The sequence below is a fragment of the Oncorhynchus keta genome, chromosome 25 (genome assembly GCF_023373465.1).
Source record: "Oncorhynchus keta strain PuntledgeMale-10-30-2019 chromosome 25, Oket_V2, whole genome shotgun sequence".
NCBI classification, from domain to species: domain Eukaryota; kingdom Metazoa; phylum Chordata; class Actinopteri; order Salmoniformes; family Salmonidae; genus Oncorhynchus; species Oncorhynchus keta.
In genome coordinates, this window is record NC_068445.1 from 12,236,700 (window position 1) to 12,257,877 (window position 21,178).

At 43.1% G+C, this 21,178-nt stretch overlaps 3 protein-coding genes across 8 annotated transcripts in view; 1 reads left to right on the top strand and 2 right to left on the bottom strand.

Moving 5' to 3' along the window:
* The window catches only part of LOC118358189 (uncharacterized), a 30,629-nt gene extending 28,044 nt beyond the window's left edge, over positions 1 to 2,585 (top strand). For all 5 annotated transcript variants that reach the window (XM_052478636.1, XM_052478637.1, XM_035735728.2 and 2 more), the window contains one exon: positions 1,177 to 2,585. In XM_052478636.1, the coding sequence (XP_052334596.1) occupies positions 1,177 to 1,699 (523 nt within the window). In that variant the 3' untranslated portion in view covers positions 1,700 to 2,585. The remainder of the gene's footprint in view (positions 1 to 1,176) is intronic.
* Positions 2,586 to 3,511: 926 nt separating this feature from the next.
* On the bottom strand, positions 3,512 to 6,697 carry LOC118358191 (60S ribosomal protein L35-like). The gene is made up of 4 exons (XM_035735730.2): positions 6,550 to 6,697; positions 5,926 to 6,062; positions 5,650 to 5,731; positions 3,512 to 3,698 (listed from the first exon to the last, which is right to left on the bottom strand). The coding sequence occupies exons 1-4, from the start codon at positions 6,550 to 6,552 to the stop codon at positions 3,549 to 3,551; spliced, it is 372 nt and encodes a 123-aa protein (XP_035591623.1). The 5' UTR covers positions 6,553 to 6,697; the 3' UTR covers positions 3,512 to 3,548.
* A 148-nt stretch (positions 6,698 to 6,845) lies between these two features.
* On the bottom strand, positions 6,846 to 20,707 carry LOC118358192 (golgin subfamily A member 1-like). 2 transcript variants are annotated; one of them, XM_035735731.2, is made up of 24 exons: positions 20,514 to 20,706; positions 19,682 to 19,995; positions 17,520 to 17,610; positions 16,770 to 16,844; positions 16,028 to 16,125; positions 15,915 to 15,947; positions 15,690 to 15,818; positions 15,250 to 15,419; positions 14,982 to 15,093; positions 14,738 to 14,821; positions 14,384 to 14,509; positions 12,748 to 12,843; positions 12,520 to 12,615; positions 12,307 to 12,402; positions 11,982 to 12,113; positions 11,525 to 11,620; positions 11,309 to 11,398; positions 10,993 to 11,095; positions 10,708 to 10,868; positions 10,390 to 10,548; positions 10,200 to 10,259; positions 9,839 to 10,063; positions 9,637 to 9,723; positions 6,846 to 8,745 (listed from the first exon to the last, which is right to left on the bottom strand). In XM_035735731.2, the coding sequence occupies exons 2-24, from the start codon at positions 19,808 to 19,810 to the stop codon at positions 8,665 to 8,667; spliced, it is 2,529 nt and encodes an 842-aa protein (XP_035591624.1). In that variant the 5' UTR covers positions 19,811 to 19,995; positions 20,514 to 20,706; the 3' UTR covers positions 6,846 to 8,664. The 2 variants fall into 2 exon arrangements, with proteins under 2 accessions (XP_035591624.1, XP_035591625.1); XM_035735732.2 differs by lacking the exon at positions 16,770 to 16,844 and having other exon boundaries at positions 20,514 to 20,707.
* Between the last annotated feature and the right edge of the window lie 471 nt (positions 20,708 to 21,178).

The window sequence follows — 21,178 nt, forward strand, 5'->3', positions numbered from 1 at the left end:
CTTTTTCCACATTTTGTTACGTTACAGCCTTATTCTAAAATGGATAAATAGATTTTGTTCCCCATCATTTTACACACAATAACTCATAATGACAAAGCGAGAACACATTTTTAGAAACATTTCTGCAGCTTTGAAGGACCCCAAGAACAGTGGCCTCCGTCATTCTTAAAATGGAAGACGTTTGGAACCACCAAGAATCAACTTAGAGCTGGCCGCCTGGCCAAACGGAGCAATCAGGGGAGAAGGGCCTTGGTCAGGGAGGTGGCCAAGAACCCGATGGTCACTCTTACAGAGCTCCAGATTTCCTCTGTGGAAATGGGAGAACCTTCCAGAAGGACAACCATCTCCGCAGCACTCTGCCAATCAGGTAAAGTGGCCAGACAGAAGCCAATCCTCAGTAAAAGGCACATGACAGCCCGCTTGGAGTTTGCCAAAAGGCACCTGAAAGGACGCTCAGACCATGAGAAACATGATTCTCTGGTCTGATGAAACCAAGATGTAACTCTTTGGCCTGAATGCCAAGAGTCACGTCTGGAGGACATCTGGTATCATGCCGTAGGGATGTTTTTCAGCAGCAGGGATTGGGAGACTAGTCAGGATCGAGGCAAAGATGAACGGAACAAAGTACAGAGAGATCCTTGATGAAAACCTGCTCAGAACCTCAGACCGGGGCGAAGGATCACCCTCCAACAGGACAATGACCCTAAGCACAGCCAAGACAATGCAACGCAGGAGTGGCTTCGAGACAAGTCTCTGAATGTCCTTGAGTGGCCCAGCCAGAGCCCGGACTTGAAGCCGATCAAACATCCCTGGAGAGACCTGAAAATTAGCTCTGCAGCGACGCTCCCAATCCAACCTGACAGAGCTTGAGAGGATCTGCAGAGAAGGGAGAAACTCCCCAAATACAGTTGTGCCAAGCCTGTAGCATCATACCCAAGACCTGAAGCTGTAAACGCTGCCAAAGGTGCTTCAACAAAGTACTGAGTAAAGGGTCTGAATACAGATTTTTTATGTAAATTGTATTTTTTTTTAAATCTGGTGTAGAAATACGATAGCCACTGATCAAATTATGGCAGAGAAACACATATGGTGTGAAGTTTAGAAGTACATTTTAACGTAGTGAGGCTAAACTTGTCATCTATTTCCTTTCTAATCATATACATCTATTTATCACAGGCCAACAATAGAAAACAACGGCCTACAAGACACCACAGAAATGATCAGAACACCGACCCCTTCAGAAAATGTCACAATGCTGAACCCTAGCAATAATACCAGTCTACAACATGATCATGAAGAAACCATCCAAATACAAGAGTCCCCTACATTAAACCCCAGTCTACAGGGCCCCTCAGAGGATATCATCAGGCCACCGGTCCCTACAGAAGACCTCAACTCAATGGAGCCCACTGACAATCCCAGGTTTCAGGGGATAACACATTACAGAACAACTGGCCTTGTGTTCCCAAAGCAGAGAGCTCATGGATATGACATGGAACAGCAACAGGAATGCAACCCTCTCCAGATAATGCCGGCAGCTGTTCAAGGGAGGGCCCCTACATCTGTTAGGCAGCATGTGAACAGACTCCCCAAAATAAAAACCACCAAGACCTTTGTGTGGGGCCTTTCTGGACCCCAGGAGATTAAGAGTGTGTTTGTTCTGCAGAGGCATATTGGCAGATACACAAATCAGACATGAGAACATTCATAATGCCATTCACATTGAATCCCATGTCAATCCATATCTTGGGTTTGTTGGGATATCTTACCTGCCAGTGAGACCCAATTCATATCCAAACATAAGAAATAGTCAGCTGAAAGGTTAGACCTTACAGGGGGAGCTGTGATTGTAAAAACACAATCTCACATAACCTGATCCAAGGAAATGCCAGAGGCAAAGATGATATTGCGATCTTACTTCCTGTTCAGAAATAGCAAATATGTGTGTTGGTCTCTTTGGGTGAAAGAGAATGTGGTTTCCTAATGAAAAAGCATGTAAACATGCATGTATATTACACATTTAGCTCTGGGCTAAAAATACCTCATGAGATATCAAAGTACACAGATGGGCTTTGTGTTCATGTCAAGACTGGGTTCTTCAATTGTCCAGATTATTTTAGACATAAAAGCAATAACATTACACGAATGTTACGAGAGACATAAGAAAATACAAATGCATGCCATGGAAAACAGCAAGCGGATGGGGAATTACAATATATTGTGTTCAGTCCCACTGTTTATGTGTGCGATGGTCAGCTGCTGAGACATTTCCCAGTCATAAGCAGAGCAGTGGATAATTTTAGATAGACTACTGCCTGAGTGATGCCTATCCCCAGGACCCCATACTTCAGCTTTCCTTTAGTCCCATTACTTTATAAAATCAAAACCTTTCTGACCAACTCATTTGGCTCCATGACCAAAATGGCACAAATAACATTACCTTACTTCAGTTAAGACCTTACAGTAGGTTATGGAATATTTTGTAATCATTCTGCATTGTTGGGAAGGGCCTGTAAGTAAGCATTTCAGTGTTAGTCTACACCAGTTGTTTACAAAGCATATGACAAATAAACATTTGATTTTGATACATTTTGCCCCCTTGTGGTGAGAAAAATGCATCCTATAGTCATAGTCCAGGCTCCATTGGAGCCATATCATTTCAGTACTGCTGAGCAATGGCATTTGCCAAATACATCGTATGACATCATTGGTTGTTGCAGACAGGTTTCAATTAAACACTTGAAAAACACCATAGGCGGTGCTTTAACCAATGACAAACAAGCCCAATGAAGGCTGCGTCACATACGGACGTGATTGGGTGTCCCATAGGGCGGTGAACAGTTGTCCCAAACTGACTTGCCTAGTTAAAGGTAAATACAAATAATGGGGTTGTGCTGCTGATGCTAATTAACTTTCCCACAATCACATATTAATCAACCCTATAGTATTCTCTGAAGTCTGCACACCACGTAATTGAGCATGGGTGGATTTGAGAGGGACCCCTAGGAAATGTAGTTCTCATTACTAATTTTGACATTGTTTGAGCTTTCCGTTTTACATTAGTTTGTTTCCAGGTGTTTTTCCTACCGTTCCTGAGTATTATGAGGATATTGCACACATACAATACAGATAAATGATGCATATGATAGGAAGTACAATGCTTGTTTATATAGCCTTATGATTTTGTTAATTTAATCATCACTATGTACCTAGTCAAAACATTCAGTACCCATACACCCCACAGGTCTTTACTAGTTATTACATTCCTGCTATGAAATACTACATTCTTCAGATCAGTATTTTAGCAAAGGCATCGAGGTTGTCCCAATTCCAACTAAGAGCTTTTTTTCTAAACACAGCAGAATCCTCCGCATACTATAATATCCCATATCAGTGCATATTAAGGATGCAAAATGTCTCACCAAATAATTACCCTGAAGATGTTTGCAATCAACACCCCATTCGTTCACAGACCATTTTGAGTGACACCCCTTTACAGAAGACAACACTCTCTTTTTAGTCAATTTATTTGTACAAGACAAACAACCTTAAGCCTTGACAGCAAATTTGCGAATGGAATACAGGCGATCCTTTCTCTGCATCTTCTTCGTTCGGAGAGTCTCCTCATGCTTGTTGAGTCTCCTGCGGATGGCACGAGTCTTCCTGGGTCTCAGGTCCAAGGGCTTATATTTCTTACCCTGAAACATGACATTCACAGTCAAATTACAATAAACACTACATGGTCACTACATGTGATGTATAATAAAAATAACCAGAACAAAACTCAAGATTAGGACTGCTGCTATTGCATTTAGCTTCAATTCTGGTCTTAAACTGGCCATTTGGCTAGGCTGTAGAGTCAGGAGGCCTGGAATTGTGTGATTTTAGGGGCAGGGCCATTTGGCCTTCGAGAGGTGACCAATCTGCCAGGGCACCAAGGCCATTAACCAAAATATGCAATTAAATTGATGTGAAAAACAATAGTTATTCTGTTAAGAAAAACACAAATGTGTGTAAATGTACATAAACAGCCTACATGTCAGAGTGTAGGTGATAACAGGCGGTAGCCAATGCACATAGGTTATGTCCAGACCAGTGCAGACATGGAATCCCCTGAAAATACTTGACATATGTAGGATCATTATTAATATATAAAGGCTTGATTCTGTCCACATAATTGAGGCACTGTTCATTCAGCTAGTAACTCCTTGCAATAGGAGGCAGTCAACATTTAGTACATTTTACCAGTTTAAAACCTGGACATGGCATTTTATGAGGCATATCTTAATGTGTTCCGACCATAGGAATGCTAAGGGGACTCATTTATAAACACTTCCTCATGTGCCATTGAAACCAGTATTTCTATTTTTTCTACTTTCTCCAGCAGCCAAATACACAATCCTAGTCATTAACAACCTATGCTTGTTTTTGCATCTTTAGATCTTCCCCCTTTCTACAGTTAAGTATATTGTCATCTGTTATATGAAACTGCTCACTCTTATGTGAAGAAATAGCCTAATAGTTGATCAACATTTTAAGCTAAACGTTCTGACCTGTTGAATCAGCCTCATTGCTTTTAAAAGTTTGATGTACAGTGGTTGTATTCATTTGGGATCTATTTTAAAAAAACTTTTATTTAACTAGGCAAGTCAGTTATTAAGAACAAAAAAAAATTCAAGGTCTGATAGTCAGGATTAGCACTCAACCTAATTCTGAAACATTGAGCTTACATGGGTCACTTTACAAACTAATCTGCCACATGTTTAACTGCAGTCAAGATTGACATTTAAGAAAAGAAGCCATACAGCACATCACCAGCTGGTCAACACGTCAAATCAGAAAATAAACCTAAAATGTTGGCAAATACTCCGTGGTCAGAGCCACCCTCTGTTTTTTTGTTTGTTTCTTTTACCCCTTTTCTCCCCAATTTCGTGGTATCCAATTGTTGTAGTAGCTACTATCTTGTCTCATCGCTACAACTCCCGTACGGGCTCGGGAGAGACGAAGGTTGAAAGTCATGCGTCCTCTGATACACAACCCAGCGAGCCGTACTGCTTCTTAACACAGCGAGCATCCAACCCGGAAGCCAGCCGCACCAATGTGTTGGAGGCTACACCGTGCACCTGGCAACTTTGGTTAGCGCGCACTGCGCCCCGCCCGCCACAGGAGTCGCTGGTGCGCGATGAGACAAGGACATCCCTACCGACCAAGCCCTCCCTAACCCGGACAACGCTAGGCCAATTGTGCATCGCCCCACGGACCTCCCGGTCGCGGCCGGTTACGACAGAGCCTGGGCGCGAACCCAGGGACTCTGCTGGCGCTGCACCCTTAACCACTGCGCCACCCGGAAGGCCCCACACCCTCTGCTTTTAACCAGTAAATCGGGTTTGTTAAACTAAAGTGTTGAATACATGTGGGTATGGGGCGGCAGGGAAGCCTAGTGGTTAGTGTTGGTGGGCTAGTAACTAAAAGGTTCTATGTTCAAATCCCCGAGCTGACAAGGTACAAATCTGTTGTTCTGCCCCTGAACAAGGCAGTTAACCCACTGTTCCTAGGCCGTCATTGAAAATAAGAATTTGTTCTTAACTGACTTGCCTAGTTAAATAAAGGTAAAATAAATGAAAATAAGTGGAGGGCGGTTGCTCTTACCTTGTAGAACTTCCTCAGGTTCTCCTTCTGAGTCTGGTTGATGACAGTCAGAACACGGGCGATGGATTTGCGGACGACACAACTGGAGAGGAAACAGATCAAATATGGGTTTAGTGAAATGCTACATTTTAGCAGAATGAGACATTTTGACCTACTGCATATAAACCCTGCATAACATAGTAATGACAACTGAGGAGCCACTTATTCTTTCACCATAAACAGCCAACTCATGACAAGCTGACACCGCATAATCTCTGCTGTCCAAATAATACTCACATTTTAGAGAGCTTGGAGGCAGCTCCACCAGTAACCTTGGCTACGCGGAGCTGGGACAGCTCTACCTTCAGGTCATCCAGCTGCTTGAGCAGCTCCTCCTTTTTCTTGCCCCGCAGGTCTCTAGCCTTGATCTTGCCCTGTAAGATTTACAAAGAACGGAGATACAAGCTTTCGCGAAAGTAACGTACTGTCAACGTGGGCTGATAGCTAATGAATCTCACTAGCTATTCTAATTGGCAACACATATCGAAATAATTAAGTTGATAAGTAGTGTAATAATTGATTGCTAACTGCCGTAGCTAGTTAGAAGGCCAACAACCATTCCATTTGGAAGTAGTTAGGATACATTTTTGACAGCTAGCCAACGCGTAACTAGTTCGTTAACATTAGCCATCCATTTGCTAGTAGCTAACAAGCTTGCCAACGTTAGCTTAATAGCGTTCAGCTAGCTCGCGTTTGGTCTTTATGGTGACAAGCGAAAAAAGAAGGGCCTTTCTCGAAATATCACAAACATATATGGCGAGATAAATTTATCATCCTTATGGATGTTATCAAGTGTGGTCGTTTTATGTGGAATAGGCAGGACAATTTTCCCGAATTGAACGAAAGCCACGAGCCTCTCACCATGTTCGTCGACGCTGCCACAGGAAAAGAAAGAACGAAAACGTGTTTGCGCAGAAGCTATCTTCCGGTCGGAGGCGTCATTCTTGTTGCGCATGGATGAAATGCCTACAGCACCACGGCGTGGATTCGGCTGGGAATTACTTTGTTCTGCTGCATCTCTGCTTTACTTAGAATCATTAAGATTTTACACTGTCCCGGAGAACAATTATGAAAACAAACCTTTATGTTCACAAAATAAATTGAAACAAAAAATTGTTTAAATGGTAGCGCTTGTTAAAATGCAAATGAAGAGAATCTGTAGTGATTTATTATTTTTTTTTTGTTAAAAACCAGAGTTGACCACATAGCGGAATCAAACAGAAGGTTCAAAAAAGCATCATGTTTTTAATATTGACCTTGCAGTACATTGATAAGTGGAGTCATAGTCACCTGTGCTGTGATATCGTAGTTCTATGAAACTACTTCAGGCAGATTGCTTACAAGCCCTCACTGGAGTCCATACAGAATTCTCAATTTGTGTGATATCAGGTACTATTCAATAACAGGTCACTGTTAATGAAGTGTGGTGTTTTATCATTGAATGTAGATCATGTCCATTTTAAGAAAGTTTAAAGCCCAAAGGTTGACTGACTATAGAAACCTGATGAATGTGACCAAAAAAAATGCTACAGTATTGTAATGTCACTAGACACATGGAGATTTCTCACTGCATGATATGGGAGTAGAATTAAGAGTGCATATAGGTGTATTCCTGCCTTGCACCTGGTTCACATTCTGGTATAAGGCATGCATACTGTATTCACTGGCCTTTCCTCCAGTACAACATGAATGCCCTCTCATTGTAAGCTCATAGACAGGGTCACTTCTTGCAGGATGCCAATGAACAGTGAGACAGAGAGTCAAGCCAAGACTGGCAACATGGACAGACAGATACATGGTGTAAAATACTGCAAGAGGTCAAACAAAAATCATTTACATCCAGTGATTTATAAAGTTCTCAATGAATATGTACAGTTTTCATTATATAAATAGGACATATGGAATGTCATTTACACAAACACAAGGCAGGTAAAGGTAGAGCACATCCTCCGATAAGTCTTATTTAGATATCGTTCAATAATGATTTACTTAATCAACATTATATTAAGAGTCACTCCTCTCCTCTTTACATAACATTTTTACCATTAATATCAATGCCATTGATGTATGGCTCTCACATCAAACCTCATTCTAACATAATACTTTTCTACATAAGCCCCCCGTAATTCATATTTTTATAGAAAGGAACCAAATGAAAGACTGTTGTGAAGGGTCCTTCAGAAATCTTGGCGGTTATTAAATCTTAAAGTTATTATCATCATCATGTACTCCCAACAGAGACATTTGAACACAGAGACATAAATACATCTTCTCAGTCAAACAGAGTAGTGACAGTCTGGTAGTTCTGACCCATCGCACTCATAACACCTGGCCAATTCCGTAATACATACTTGTACTGTGTGCATCAAAGATCTCATGTTAACTTAATTCCAAGAGGGAGAAGGGTTACTCTTAAAGGAGTACTTAGCGTTAGCGCAGTGACTGGAAGTTTATGGTAACTGCTAGCATACTAGTAAATACCATACACTTCCAGTCACCGGCTAACGGTAGTGAGCATTGGCTCGCAAAACTACAGTACCGCTAACTTCCTTCACACTGGATGAAGAGACAAACATGGTATCCATGAGTTCATCTGACTCTGGGGAAGATGCCAAAATATCCCTTGAAGGTTAACATTTATCAATGCATCAATACCATGTCTGCTTTAACCATTTTACTTGTAAATAAAATCACCGCCAACATAAAAAAATAAAAAAAAGATTTAATGACAAGACTGACTTTCCAAGTCATTGTGGAGCCCTTCTCTGTCCTCTTGAAGAGCAAGAACAATGTCCTTCTAAGGAGAGATTGAAGAGCTACATAGGAATCTGTCACGTCAGAAACCATTTTAAAGCTTAAGTAGTGTCCTCTTCACAATGTTCAGTTGGTTACCACAGTGATGGGAGGCATCATGCAAGGACATGATAAAAGTAATGCGTGTGTCTCTGTCCTCTCCACAATTCTTCCTCTGTCCACTCAGCTCCAGTGAGCAGGCGCCCCTGAAACTGACGGCCGAACAATACCCTTTGGAGAAGGCTTGGATCCAAACCAGGACATCTGAAAAACACAGCAATGTTTTCCGATTATATCAAATGAAATACATGCAACACTGGACTATTACTATAGTAACAACTGGGGAAGGGCCGGGCGCTGGAAAAATAGGAGGGAATTCATCTGGCAACTGGAGGGCTGCTGGGTTCACATCCTGAAGACATTCCCCTATTGTTGGGCCCTTGAGGAAGGCCCTTAACCCCACAACTAGCTCTCCATCCAGGGGTGCTGCATTGCAGCTTGACCCTGTGCTTGTCTCAACTGTATATGTGATGTGTGCTTGAAAGCTATGGTAGCCCAAACTGTTGTATCTTTCCAATTTTATATGACACATGAATTGTCCATTTTTTATACTCTTCTATAAATTCCCTATTCGCCAGTCTCTACTTAACTATATGCTTGCAACTGTTGCGCACAGCAGGTGCCTTAAGTCCGTGTCTTCTTCATGTGTTTGTACAGCACTGATGAAGGCATACGGCCCAAACATATTAGCACTTCCACCTTCTGTATTCTTCGGAGCATGGATTCAATTAATGATTATATTTTTCCATCTCGGCCTCCTTGGGTTTTTCCCTTTTCATGGTTTTGAGTGCGAGTACTTTTGGAACTCCACAGATATTTTCTCTCCCACGCGCCGGCCGCCTTTTATTCTAGCCTGTGCACAAACCCTCATACTGGCTTCCTAGCCTCTAAAATAACAATCCTCCTCCGGATGCAGCTTGGGTATTCAAAAATAAACAAATAGCAAGTGCATTTAAGAAATGAGGCCGATTGAGAACAAAAAAAATAGTGTCATGGCCTATTTCATTTGATACACGCTGGCTGTGTTATGGCCATTACGCCCAATCATTTGACACAGAAGTTTCAGGGGACAGATGTCTGAAAGGAGAAAGTCACCTTGTACTCCAGTGTCTCTTTTAACATGTCCTCTTCCTCACCAGTGAAGTTCAGCAACACAGACACAGCTCTGATCAGCTGATAGGCCTATGAGACAGAACGAGAGGGGGACAGAGAGAGATTTAGACTTCAGCCAAGACCATAGACGTCCAATACTGAGGGGTCTAGCTACGATAACAGGGACCATGTAGATTGCTCTCACCTCAGCCTCTCTGGACGACATAAATTTTAGCACCACGTGTTTGAGGTACTCGAAGTTGATCTCTCGTGAGTCATTGAGGTCAGAAGTGTTGGTGACAGTGGTGTTTGGGCCAGGGGCTGGGGATGCAGCGGGCTCTGTAAAGGTTCTGTCTAGCCTCTCCTGCCTCTCTCCTCTCCCTTCCTGGGCCCTTTCCTTCTCCTCAAACTCAGTTTCAGGCTTCAGCTTCTGCAACAGGAACACACAGGCACAAACTATCACACACAAAACTCAGCACACGGACCATATTCAATCAACGGAACAAAAAATGATTAGATTTAGATTGGATTCTCATACTAAAACAAAAGGTATCTAAATGTCTCACCAGCTCCTTCTGCAAGGTCCTCTTCAGCTCGGCTAGCCTCTGCTGCAGCTGCTTGATGGTCTGTAAAGCAACACGATTCCAATCAATAACAGCACACACAAATGAACCTGCTCCAGATATTTCAGACAAGGAGTAATTATCCAAACATGCCTGTGTGGTGATCATGGTTTTCGTTTGGTTCAGTACTGACCTTGTTCTTGTCACTAAGCTGCTGCTCCAGGTCTCTGTTGGCCTCCTGCATGTGGTCCAGGTCGTCCACGGTCACGGTCCCATTCTGGTCCGGTTCGCACACCTCTGGAGTCTGCAGCTGCAACGTCAGGGTCTCCACCTCCACCTCCAGCTCAGACACCTGAGACACACACACACACACACACACACAGTCAGAAAACACATACAAAAAGTCCAATCTGTAATGACAGACTTGAGTTATGTACAGTATAAAAGCTAAAAAGGACATTGAGAACAGGTTTATAGTGTCTTAATGGCTGTGCCAGCTGTGTGTTCAGACCCGTGACTGGCAGGAGTCCAGATGCTCGTTCTGGGTGAGGAGCTCCTGCCTCAGGCTGACCAGCTGGCTGTCCTTCTCCTCCTCCCTCTCCTGGGCCCATGCCCGCAGCCTCTCCCCCTCCTCCTGCAGCTGGGACAGGGAGCTCTGGGCCGTCTGCAGCTCTGCAACACAAACACAGTAGAAGGGAGCATCAGACACCACACGGTATGAAGTCAACTTCCAAATTCACATAGCATGGGAGACAGAGGAAAAGTGCACCCGACAACAGAGAAATCAAGTGTTTACCATTGCGAAGTGTTTGGAGTTCCTCTTCTCTCTGCTTCAGCTGCTCAGTGACGTGGGCCAGTTCCTGCGATGTTGTTTGATGTGACGCCGTCATCTGTCCTACCTGGAAAAGACCGTGAACGTCCAATTTATTTATGAGCACAATCGACAAGCTGAATTCATGAATTTGAAAAACACATCACTCAAACTGCCAGAGTATGATTAAGCCAATAGCATTGGCAAGTTTTGTAAACCTCATTCCAACAGTGTAGAGAATATGGTTTGTTATTTAAAAAAGTACAGAAATGTACAATGTAAGTGTGATGTCTCTCCAGACCTGTAGTTGGAGCTCCTCCTTCTGCTTCCTGGTGTCCTCCAGAGCCATGGCTATCTCCACACTCACAGTCTGCCTGCTGCTCAGCTCTGACTGGGGTGACATACAGGGACATCATGAAATTAATTTTTTTCTTAAAACTCTTTTTTGTTTATCAGGAAATCCGTGACTTCCTGTTTTCAACTGACTGCCTAATATAAAGCAGGAAGTGTGTCTGACCCTAGCCTGCTCCAGCTCCTCTTCCCGTCTCCTCAGAGCCACGTCAGCTTCATCCCTCCCTCTCAGCAGACATCCTCTCGCCTCCTCCAACTCACGCTGGGAAACACGAAATAGAGATGGGTGGGTGAGAGAGATGTGGGATAGGGACAGAGAAACACAGATAAAGGGATGTTAAAGAAAGAAAAGCAGAAAGAGGGTGTAGGAACACAGCCTTGTTTGAGTCCCGTTCCATGCCAGCCCTGTAGCCGAGATCAAATTACATGGCAACAGATTACCAATCCACCGAGACCAGTGGATAAACTGGTATTTGATCATTTCGATGCAGATTTTGATCAAAGTGAAAATGTGCCTTAACAGTCAGGCAACAAAACTATGCAGCACATATCACTGAGAACAGTTCAGTGAACTAAAATGTCAACATCTACAGATCAAGTGAGAGCTGACAACTGTAACTCACAATCTTAGCTTGGGCAGAGGTCTGCTCTGTGTCTTTCTCAGTCTGCAGTGCAGTGAGCTGCTCCTCCAGCCGGCCTGCCCTCTCCTGGCCCTGCTGCTGCAGACTGACCCTCTCCACACTCCACTCTGCCTGCTGGGGGTGAGCACAGGGGGAAAGGGCAGTCTCAGCATCACACATGCTTACATTAACTGGGTCCCTGGCTCCCATAGGATACACAAAGAAGTCTAATCAGTCTAAATAAGAGGTTCCACTGCATTTGCTCCAGCCTCAATTTCATTTACAGTGGTGGTAGAGCACCTTTCACCGTAACCGGACAAATATTTACCAGTTTGTCCAGAAGTGCTTGCTTGTCAGTGATCTGCTGCTCAGTGTTCTTGAGCCTCTCGTTGCTCTCCTGCACCTGCTGTTCCAGACCTGCAATCTGTAAGACAGAGAGCAACATGGGGCCGTGTGTGAGAGCACAAGAAGAAAGACTGAAGAGAGAGCACAGGTCTGAAATGCTTACATCCTTCTCTCCCACCAGTGCCCGTTCTCTTACCTGTTTGTCCGTTCTCTCTCTGTAGTTCTTGGAAGAGTCGTCTTTGTGCCGTAGCAGGTTCTGTAGTTCAGTTACATGGTGGTTGATTCTGGATATCTGGGAGAGTAAAGATACAATATGCTTACCAGATGTGTTCACACAATTGTTCATTTGTTGCTGTTATGCAATGGAGCATCTAAGCCCGTTGCATGTGAAGTAGTATATCATTGTGATGAAGAGGCTGTTTACCTGAGTCTCCAGTGAGCTAACTGTGTCCGCATGGTTGGTGCGTGCCTGCAGCAGCTCCAATCTCGTGTCCTCCAGCGTCTGCTCCAGAGTGGACTTCTACACATTACCACACAGGGGGGGAAGACGAGGATTGCTCAACACTTGAACTGACCATCTGCACTGACTCTCTGCACCTTAACACACATGCACTCACACACCCATATGCAAACACACTCACGCTGCATACACACCACGACTGCTCCTATTGGACTTTATTTATTATTGCTAAAAATATCTCCATATCCCACTTCCCCAGCACACGTGTAAATATTATACTTTACATTTGTTTGAGTGCCTTCCTTGCATTTATACTTTTGCTAAATGTTTATTCTATTGTTACTTCATTAACCCTTTACACTCGTACCCGTATACAGGTTGAAAATGGCAGATTTGGACACTGATAAGCGGCTAAATTGGAACGAAGTGGCTGAACAGTAAGATGCTATAAATGATGTCAGATTTCAGGCTCTGTGCTTCACAGCGCTGTCTGCGTTTTGACTGACAGCTGTTCTGAAGATGAGCACCGAATGGGACCAGTAGTTGCCTCCATCCCTCACGCTAATTGGGCAACTGGAAGAAATTGGCCGCAGAACACGCACCTAAATGCACTCACAATTCCTTTCTATGATTATCAGAATGATGATCTGTTTCTCTGAATTGCCTTGTGGAAGCCTAACTAAGTTAGTATTTTAGAACTTTGCTAGTCGTGTTGGCAATAGAGCAACCTTCCAAATGATGCCCACCTGACAAAGAATGCAATTTATAAGGGACCGTTTTGGGATTTCGTAAGCAGTAATTGTGTGAGGCGGGGCTGCAGGGCTGTGTTCAAAACAACTACAAGTGTGTTCGCTCTAATTCCTCAACGCCACAGCTAGGAGAGCTCTAAAAACACCTTTCTAGTTGAAGACTCTTCTTTGAGTCATCAAAGTACATGGAAGTGACTTAGGAACTGTGCACACTTTGAGACAGCAGTTAGTCCTCTCAGTCAAACCCTTGTTATTATTTTGTCTTATGTTGCACCTACACCACATTTTTTCAGGAACATTCTTATGTTACTACATTTATCCAGAATATTTTAAGATTTGCTTATCAACAAACGTGGCAGAAAGTGCAGTAAATGTAAAATGCACAAAATCAACAGTGCAATGTGTCGTGTCAGGTGTACTGCTGTATCTTGAACTTTGGTCTAATAACTTCCCCATAATCTAACTGCTCTCTTTCAATTGCTACCGTGCTTATGCATTTCATATTTCTTCTGTAAGAAACATTTCAATTTAGCCCTGTCCATATAGGCCAAGGGTTAAGCTTCTATTTGTGTTCATTATTCGCTCGATTCTTATGGTTGTCGTACTGTTGAAAGGTGAACCTGCAAGTAAGCATTTCATTGTACCGTGTACACCATGTGTTTCTGTCCACATGACTAATAAACTTGACTTGAAATGCATCACCATTCAAATCTAATTTTATTCGTCACCTACTTCATAAACAGATGTGGACTAACAGTGAAATGCTTACTTACGGTTCTCTATGGTCTTTTCCTTATACCAATTCCACAGGAGTCCCTCTGTCTTTAGGATTAGCTGACTGCTGTAGTTACCTCTTTGAGCAGCTCCTGGAGGAGCTCGTCTTCACTCAGGTTGCCCTGCAGACGTCTCTCCAGAGAGGAGACCTTCTCGTGCAGGTCCAGCAGCACACGCTCCCTGTCCTCATCAGTCACTGCTGCCTGGGGACCACAACAGGGAGAGAGAGGGATGGGTCAATTACAGAGCACACTGGGTGAGGAGGAGGGGTTAGATATGGGCAATTCCATGGTAACGGAAATACGCTGACTCTTCGATTTTTCACTTTAAAATGTATGCCAAACAAAAACATTTACTGGAAAAACTGCAGATTTGGAAAACAGAAATATGGAATTGCCCATATAAGGAGTTACATTGTGATCTGATCTTACCTTGTGTTGCTGCAGCTTCAGGGCATTGTAATCAGTTTGTAAGGTATAGAGAGACTTCTCTACAGCTGCTTCAGCGCTCCGCGACTGAGAACACACACACACAGAGATTGCTACATTGTGAATCATTTTATAAACTGTTATCACATTTATCTAACTATATTCATATGCTGTCATTACAGATATGTACCACTTCAACACAGTGAAAGGATTTTTCAAGGAAGAATCTATGGGTTAGAGGGCTAACCTTCTGGAAGTCCTCAGACACCTGTTGGATGACCTTCTGCAGGTTCTGGCCTCTGCCCTCCAGCTCAGCGATCTTCTTCTCCGCCTTCTCCTTGACCTCCAGCAGCTCCTTTCTTAAATGAGACCACACACACACAACCCTGTACTGTTAGACAACAACCAAATACTCAGGAAACCCAGAAGAAAACAGGCAAACTCGCCCTTATACAATTAATTTGTTTGAAAAGAGAGGGGAGCAAGATCTTGCAATCACTGTGTCCTGTCCTAACCTTTCGATCTCCAGCTCGGTGTTGAGCCTGCAACTTTCCTGATGCTCCTCTCCCAGAGCCCGCAGCTTCTCCTGGGCTTCGGACAAACCCTTCTTGGCCGTCTGCAGCTCGGTCTCCTTCTGCTGGAGCTCTCGCTCCCGCAGGCCCTGCTGCTCCTCCTTCCTCAGTAACTACCAGAACGAAACAGGAGACACCACAGAAAGGACGTCACTAAAACAAAAATGTCTAACTACTATTATTGTCTAGGGTAATAGGAACACTTTTTTTCTCCCACCAAAGTGCTGTTTAACCAAGGTGGATGGCTACCGACATAGCTACAGCTTGGATCAGAATAGACAGACAGATAAAGCATAAAACTACCATATGTTTTGAATTGCCTCCTACATGCCACGTGGTGGGTTAGAGTTAGACAGTAGGACCTTGTTGTCAGTAGTGCGTACCATGTGTTTGACTTTGGCGAGCTCCTGCTGCTGGAAGCCATCCAGCTCGTCCAGGTCATCCCTCTTCTGGAACAGAGTAAGGCTCTGCTCCATCATCTCATCTAGCCGCACAGACAGAGATGCCTTCTCCTGAGGGGCCCCAGACAGAAGAGATCTCTCATCTACACAGGCAATGACTGACTGGCTGAATGAGAACCTAGAATATTAGTTAGATGTTAGGAGTACCTGCTCCAGCGTAGACATCCTTTCCATCCATTCCTACAGACAAAGACAGGAATTAATCGAACTATAAACACACACAAACGTATGCCTCGTGGTGCAAAGGATATGATGCTCACCTGATCTTTCTTGTCCAGGGCCAAAGCCATGCCTTCGGCCATTTTGGCTCTATTGGTCTGGTGAGTCTCATTCTGGTCCTGCAGTTTCCTCATGGAGGCTGCATAGTAAAAGAGAGAGAAAGAGGGGAGAGAGAGAGAGAATGAGCAATAGAACTGGCTAGCCAAAGATGTCTCAATTGAAACAGCAGGTTGTAGATTTGTCAGTGGTTAGTAGCTGCTAGCTTTGAAAGCGTGAGAGTAATATTGACCATAGAATGTGTCCAGTAAGCAAAAGCTAGGCATTTCCCAGAAGCAGGCAAGCAGTGCATCTAACCATGGCCAACACAGACATCCCAAATTGACTTATTTGTATAGATGTTTATTGTTATTGGTTACATTAGTACATTGGTGTTTGTTATAACATTGATTAATATAAAAAAGGGGAAGTAATAGACATTTACATACTGATAAAACATCCACTGTTTTATATGGTCTCACATAATTGTCATAGCAGAAATACTTACCTACTTCCAAACAGTGCCACAAACATTTAAAAACAATTATATGTCAACAACAAGACATTGTTTCAACAATATATATATATATATATTTTAAATATTGAAACCTATAGACGTGACAGCATATGATTCTGAACCCCTCCTTGTTCGATTGACGGTGCGTTGGGTGACCATTACCACAGCCAGCAGACAAACAAATGAGAGAAAGAAAGAACGCAAAACGGGAGGAGAATAAAGGTACGTACAATCCTGATGTTTTTCTAATGCAATTTCAAGCTTGTCCTTGGTCTTCTGCATAAGTCGGAGCTGCTCAGCGTAGTCTAGAGGCAGGAGGTGTGGTGATGGAACACCAACAGCACATAAAACACACACACACACACAGGAAAGGGGGGCAGGTGGATGAGGGTAAAAGCCATGGGGAGGAGGAGGAATAAAATAAAAACATGATTGAGAAAATAAAAGGGGAAAAAAAAATGATTTTCTTAGATGAGAAAACCATCCTGGTTAAGAGGCTGCGTGAAGATGCGCAACCTTTAACCTTTTCTAAGGGATCACACACACCACCTCTAAGGGAGGAGAAGCTATCACACTAATCTGGGAGGAAAAAAAAAACACAGAACCTAAAACGTAGACTAAATGCCATGGCATTTGCTCTTAATGTTCACCAGATGGAAATGTGGTAAATGATAAAGAAACATTGTAAAAGATACCATATCATACCATTTGTAAGGGGCGGTGTTAAGTTCAAAAGCCATGAGGTCGAGACTGAAGCCAGACACCCGTTGGTTATGTGACCTTTCACCTGAGCGTACTGCTCTTGGTAAAAGCTGTCTAAGTACATTAGACACAGATCTAGAATCAGCTTACCCACCACCAAACCTAACCTTAATTGTTGTTGGGGTAAACACAAAACTAACCTTAGATGAGTGTCTAGGCCTGGGTGCAACCACCTCATCCTACTCTGATTAAACTGGTTCCATACAGTCATGTCTTACCTGATAGTTTGGCCTCCAGCTTGCGAATCTGATCATTCCTCCTGAGGATCTGGGAAGAGAGGTCGTCCCTGGAGCTACTGCCATCAGAGGCCTGGAGGTCAACACAAACACCGAGAATAGAGAGGTTCCTCATCAGCACAGCAGGTCACACTGAAGCTTCCATGGTTATGTGGCAGAAGGTACTAGAAACATGTTGTGGATGTTGAAGAGTCTGAAATATCCCACTTACAAGATATATCAAAACGATATTTCATATCAGAGGTACCCAACTCATGTCTATGAGTGTGTTTAGGGCAATTCCATGGTAACAGAATGATGCCGAGACTCAATTACAATTAAAAAACAATTACTTCAAATTTAAACAAACCATGCAACTATGCACAAGGACTACTTTTAACAATTTCCAGTGAACATTTAAAAAAAAAAATCACATTTTACTCGGAGAACAGTGCAGATGCAAACCGTCATTGTTACTAAACTTTGCATTTGCACTGCTCTTCGTGCAAATGTGTTGTTGTTCAATTTTCTGTGGAAATGGACCTTTACCTAAATTTGATGTCATCCTGATTTCACTTCACTACAAATTTGATGAGGGATAGCCTACCAGTTGATTTGATCTCACTGCCAGTCAATGACTTAAATAATTCAAAACGGTGCAAACGAGAAAGGAAAGACATCAGCCCCAAGACACTGGATCTGGCAAACACTGTAAAAATCAGCCACTCCATTCATAGTGTCAAACATGGAGGGGTGGGGCAGAAAATACCAACTGAACAGATCAACACTTCTGATGCTTTTCCAATAACATCAACACAATTCAGTATCTAATGATATTCTGAAAGTTATATCAAGTCTAAAACAGCAGTGCAGTGTGGAATAACACCATCACATTGACTACAAACTAGCCTCAAAGATTTAAGCGGAATTGTCTCAACATACAGTATGTTAAGCAACCTTCTCCAAAAGAGAAAAGGACCATTGTGTGTGTTTGTTCTAGTGCCTACTTGTCATGTGTGGTCAAGTGAACAGAGCAGGGCAGATCTGACACCTGAGCTGGAGCTTCATGTTACACAGGTTTGTGCCTTAAGACTCAACAACGCATTAAAGGCATAGTTTGGGATTTTGGCAATTACTTTTTATGCATCTGCTTCCAGTATGAAGAAAGTTGAGTTTTGCTAGCTATTGGTAACTAATGTTAGCGCAATGACAAAGTCTACAGGAACAGCTAGCATGCTTGCTGTTTCCATAGACTTCCAGTCATTGCGCTTAAACTAGTTAGCAATTGCGCTAACGCTAGTTAGCAACTTCCTTCAAACTGCATGCAGAGACATAAAAATGATGTTTAAGACATCATCCGACTCTGGGTAAGTAAAGAACGGGCCTTATTGCCGAATCCTGAACTATCCCTTTAACCTGCTCTACAATGGGGAATATTTCTGAATTAATGTCATCATTGACAAAAGAGTGGTGGTATCGTACATTTACACACTTGACCATGGAATCCACTAGCTTCTGGATGCCGATCTCCAGACACACCTAACCATATAACAACAGGCAAGCTGACTCACTGACTCAAATCATAATCCAAGAGACACTGTCGACTTGTATATAAAAAGACAATTACACCAAACGTCAAATTGCAGCAAATTGCTTCACTGCTCTTTCCCTGTAAGTCTTGTACATTAGGCCTACTTTTTTGCTGATATTCATAAAGCCAATAGTGAATGCAGCACTGTTGACATCACGGTTCAGGGGCGTTCTGATATGCTGCATGTAAACGGTAGTGAATTACATCACCATGATAGTCCCTAGGGCTCTTATCTGGCCACAGAGGGAAACACTAATGGAGGGCCTGGGCCATTACGGTCAGGTAGGGGCCACAGAATCTCTCAAAACACTGAGAAAGCCTATCATGTTATAGATCAGTTATGTTGAATTGAAAGAGCGTAAAGGATATAAATTACCTTTGTTTGCATTTCATATGTGCAAAACTTAAGCCTATTCAAATTAGAAGCCAGAAGCCATCTTTTTTTCCTTGAGGTCTTCCTTGTAGAATAGCCTGGGTAACCTTCTTTCGTGTCATACGACCAACTACTCTTCATGGGTTCAAAAGATGACTGGCATGGGCTGTGTGACAGTGGGCTAACAATACTGGTACTTACAAAATCATCCCCGGAGTCTGCTCCCACTGACGTAATGGACTCTTTGCTGCAGGAGCGAGGCATACGGACTCCGGTCCGGGGAGCTGTGGCAGCCTCCTCAGCAATCTTTTTTTTCAATTTGGCAAACATCTCCACCTTGCCTTAGTGTTTCTTTACCCAAGTGTACTGCCTGCTACTAGTTCTCTCCCCAAAAGCTCCACAATGCAAGTGCTCTGTCACTCAGGCTGTGGTCGTTCAGGGTCCCAGAACAGCTGTATTCCAGTGTAGCCTCCTCTCACGGGCAGGGGAACTGTCATTGTCATTCCTCTTTCAAACTGAAATAGACAACAGAGAGTGAGTCATGGCAATCAGCACGAAAACTATTAGAGATGCAGAATGAGGATATGCTACAGTCTGTAGCTTCCTTATACGTCGTTTTGGCCTTATTTGTCATGTCACCAGATTAGTTGACAGATTGGTGACAGCAGGTTTAGCTAGCAGGTTTAGCTAGCAGGTTTACGAAGACATACATATGAAGAGGCTAATGATATTTCAGCTGGATGACAAGACGATGTAAATTAGCTAGCGAGCTACTCAGTATTGGCAATTATAGCTGCCTGTTTGCTTGCTTTCGTTAGCAGTTTCCGAATAATTCGTTACCATTCTGTAAAAAGCCCAACATTTCGAGATTTAAGAAATCCGTCGGTCCCAGCTAACTGTTCACGGCTGTTTGATCATGAATTCCACGAAAAGACAGAGGATTTCAACAAATGATAGCAATCAGCTAGCTCCCTAGCTAGTTATTGTTATCCTAGCTAGCGAATTTAGCCAGCTGATCAAGGGAATCTCTTACCGTATGAACTCCAACAAAGTCACACATTCCTAGAGAAGCCCATTGTGTTTAACGTATTCTCTGCGACGAGTAACAAATCTACCGTTCCCCAATATAATACATCTAGAAATATACTGCTTTACGACAAATGTGTTACTATGTCTGGACTCTATTTTGGCTAGCTCTCTTACGTCAACACGTAATATGCCAGTACACTCTGCGTCGGTGTTCATTGGACAAATCTAAAAGGGTGTGGAAAGGGATTCGGTCTACTTCATGTCAGTCAACAAAAACAGTATGTTGTAACCTGGAGGTCATAAAATGCATTGATTACACACTACGTGGCCAAATGTATGTGGACACTTCTTCAAATTATTGGATTCAGCTATTTCAGCCACGCCCGTTGCTGACAGGTGTATACAATCGAGCACACAACCATGCAATCTCCATGGTTGAAGTATAATGGCCCATACTGAAGAGCTCAGTGACTTTCAAAGTGGTACCATCATAGGATGCCACCTTTCCAACAAGTCAGTTCATCAAATTTCTGCCCTGGTAGAGCTGCCCTGGTCAACTGTAAGTGTTGTTATTGTGGAGTGTAAACGTCTAATAGCTACAATGGCACAGCCGCGAAGTAGAAGGTCACACAAGCTCATAGAACATTTACATTTACATTTAAGTCATTT